The sequence below is a fragment of the Malus domestica genome, chromosome 06, assembly GCF_042453785.1.
Source record: "Malus domestica chromosome 06, GDT2T_hap1".
Taxonomy (NCBI): Eukaryota; Viridiplantae; Streptophyta; class Magnoliopsida; order Rosales; family Rosaceae; genus Malus; species Malus domestica.
In genome coordinates this window covers 21,378,703-21,382,004 of record NC_091666.1, presented here as the reverse complement: position 1 = coordinate 21,382,004, position 3,302 = coordinate 21,378,703, and the positions used below count along the sequence as shown (strand labels likewise).

Below are 3,302 nucleotides of genomic sequence, written 5' to 3'. Positions count from 1 at the left end.
AGGACAAGAGGGTCCTGAGTGGAGTCATGTACCACTGGAGCTTTCTTTCATAAATCTCTATCTCCTCTTGGAAGTAGGAAGGTTTGATCAAGAGCTTGTGATTTTTCCCTGGACTCGCCCTACTGACTTCCAAGGTATGTCTGTCGGAACATCTCTGAGTCCTCTATACCTTCGTGTTCCTCTAGCACTTGTTTCCCCTTCCCCAAATTGGTAGCCAGCCTGAGACATAAGAGAGGAACGAGTCTTTTAGAGACCATTGGGTCATTGATCTTCGAGCTTACATGGATGAGATTGTCTCGACGTTGCTTTAGGAAGTCTCGACAGTCGCGAAAGACGGCTTTCGATCCTTCCACTCCTTTTGTAAGGAGGTACCTTCCTCCACTCCTCTTGCTTCTGGTTGAAGCAGCTGGGTTGAGATAAGTCTCATGTTAGTTGCCATTTCGATGAGTAGCTCGCTCCTTAACAGGGATACCTATGTTGAGGGAAAATGACCCTCCGTGTTTGGAGGCACCCAGTTGATGGTTGACTTCCACAGGGGTGATGAGCTCGTGTGTTTTAGTATATCTAGCCTCGTGGAGCATCTCGAAGACCTTCTCATACTGTTCTTGGAGGATCTCATTCTTCATCGCTATCTTGTTGTTTTGAGCCTCCAGCTCATCGACTTTAGCCTAAAGAGCAAACTTCTTTTGTTCATTCTTTCGTTGCTTCACACCAGGTGCGAAGGGGGTGTCGTTCTGTGTGTTGTGGCTTCCTTCACTCCCCATGTTGGAGAGGGATGCTTGGTCAAAAGAGAGTGTACGAATGGTGGAGACCAGCTTGACAAATCTAAAAAGAATGGGAATAAGTGTCGTTCCCACAGACGGTGCCAAATGTTGATGCACAAAATCAGTGAGGACTTTGGTACAACAAAAAGTGTTAAGTTTGTGACCTTCGCTAGATTGCTCAGGTCACTAGTGTGGATAAGTATGCAAATAGATAGAGATAGGGAAACAAACACAAGATGTACGTGGTTCACCCAAATTGGCTATGTCCACGGAGTAGAGGAGTTCTCATTAATTGTGAAGGGTTTACACAAGTACATAGGTTCAAGCTCCCCTTTAGTGAGTACTAGTGAATGATTTAGTACAAATGACATTAGGAAATATTGTGAGAGAATGATCTTGATTTATAGAAGAAAGTTTCTAGTTTCATTTTAACATTGACATATGTCATTCTGACATTAACACGTGTCGTACTGTGATTGGCCTCTGATGTCGCCACGTGTCGCGTTATGATTGGCCTCTGATGTTGACATGTGTCGCATTGTGATTGGCCTCTTGGTTGGAGGGAGACTCTTGTGGGTCCTTGGCGGTATAATGTTGACCGGTGCTTAGTAGTTTCGGGGTTATTCAAGTATGGTACAAACAAACAACAATTTAACTTTTCCACTCAATTTGGCTTGGCTGCTCAGCGTCAACACCCCACTTTTCAATTCACTGCCAAGATTGGAACTGCCCTGTGAGTTCAAACTCACCATGACACTGACCTTCTTGGTGGAACGCATTCCAGCTTGGTCCTTCAGAATTGAAACTTGCCCCATAGTCACGCCTTGGTGCAAAAACATGACAGTGGCAGCATCAAACTTGTAAGAACCCCAGTTTGTGTTCTTGACCCTTACCTGGGTTGTGATTGCGTCAAACGAAGGTGTTGTTGGGTCAGAGTTGAGGCTTCGGACGTTGATGTTGCCTAACCTGACCTTCGGGTACTTAACCTTCATCACAGTGAGTGCAATTATTATGATTACTATGATATGAACTACAAGGAAAATACAAATGTACTTGTACATCATCCTTCTCTTCTGACGTCTGAGCTCCTCAGATTGCAAATACGCCGCGGATTCTTTATCTCTTCTGGGGAGCACAGGAACCGGTCCCATGTGATTGTTCTTCTCAGCCATTTTTCATTTTTATGGTTTTGTACTTCTAACTCCGCCTGTGTAAGTTTATCTTACATTGCCGGTCCCAAGCCCGGATAAAGGAGGAGGGGGAGGGCGTCAAGTAGTCGACAGCCAGCACTCCACAGTTACGTCGAATCCTTATGACAATGAATCCAGAATGAAATCGCGCTAAAGCTAAGACGTCACCCGTAAGTGGCGCGCTGTGTGGCCCGAGCACAATGATAAGTGAGCAAGGGTCGCTGTATCTCCATCGGCACCCGGATGCAGTGTTAAATGAGCAAAGGAGCCATAGAAACTTCTTTTCGAACGACTCCACTCAAAGTTGTTTGGGAGCATATGCTCCTATCAACTTTACATAGGACACACAAAAGAAGTAATTTGATCCTATTAGACGGGGGATGGTGAAGAAGCTAGGACAGAAGGGTAGAGTTCAAGAGAGTAGAATGCGTTTAGGAACGTGGAATATAGGAACCTTAACGGGAAAATCTATGGAAGTAGTGGAAGTTATGGTGAGGAGAAGGATAAATATTATGTGCCTACAAGAAACTAAGTAGGTTGGTCTTAAGGCAAAGGATCTAGAAAACTCAGGGTTTAAGCCTTGGTATTCGGGCACAAATAGAACGAGAAACGGTGTTGGCATCATTGTGGACAAGACCTTGACACAAGATGTTGTAGATGTCAAGAGGGTAGGAGATAGAATCATGGCAATCAAGATTGTAATAGGACAAGAACTCATCAATGTGATTAGTGCGTACGCACCTCAAGTAGGTTTGGATACGAGTTCGAAGGAGAAATTTTGGGAAGACCTTGGAGACTTGGTGCAAGGAATTGCTCAGATGGAGAAGTTATTTATAGGAGGAGATTTAAATGGACACGTGGGCAGGGAGACAAGAAACTATGGAGGTTTTCATGGTGGCCATGGTTTTAGGGAGAGAAATGAGGATGGGGAAGCTATCTTGGATTTTGCAATGGCATATGATCTCTTCTTAGCCAACACCTTCTTTAAGAAGAGAGAAGAACATGGTGATCACCTACAAGAGTGGGTCGTCAAAAACACAAATAGATTTTCTTCTAATGAGGAAAGGGGATCGTATAACTTGTAAGGATTGCAAAGTTATACCAGGGGAGAGCTTGGCTAATCAACATCGCTTGTTGGTGATGGATGTACATATCAAAAGAGTGAGAAAAAAGAACAAGACTTGGAAGTGCCCAAAGACTAGATGGTGGAATCTAAAAGGAGAAAAACAAGTCATTTTCAAAGAGCAAGTAATCACCCAGTGTGTGTGGGATAGAGAGGGGGAAGCTAGCCAAAGGTGGGATTCCATGGCTAGCTGTATCCGAAAAGTAGCAAAAGAGGTATTAGGAG

General features: G+C 44.2%; 1 protein-coding gene across 1 annotated transcript; it reads right to left on the bottom strand.

Moving 5' to 3' along the window:
* Positions 1-668: 668 nt before the first annotated feature.
* On the bottom strand, positions 669-1,936 carry LOC139196864 (uncharacterized). Its single transcript, XM_070823211.1, has 2 exons — positions 1,410-1,936; positions 669-825 (listed from the first exon to the last, which is right to left on the bottom strand). The coding sequence occupies exons 1-2, from the start codon at positions 1,934-1,936 to the stop codon at positions 669-671; spliced, it is 684 nt and encodes a 227-aa protein (XP_070679312.1).
* Positions 1,937-3,302: the final 1,366 nt, after the last annotated feature.

What these genes read in the sequence shown, in the direction of transcription:
- LOC139196864 (XM_070823211.1), bottom strand. Translation starts at nt 1,936, where the DNA reads ATGGCTGAGAAGAACAATCACATGGGACCGGTTCCTGTGCTCCCCAGA. An exon ending in AGTGGAAAAGTTAAATTGTT is followed by an intron (nt 826 to 1,409) that starts GTTTGTTTGTAC and finishes CATTCTTTTTAG; the next exon opens with ATTTGTCAAGCTGGTCTCCA.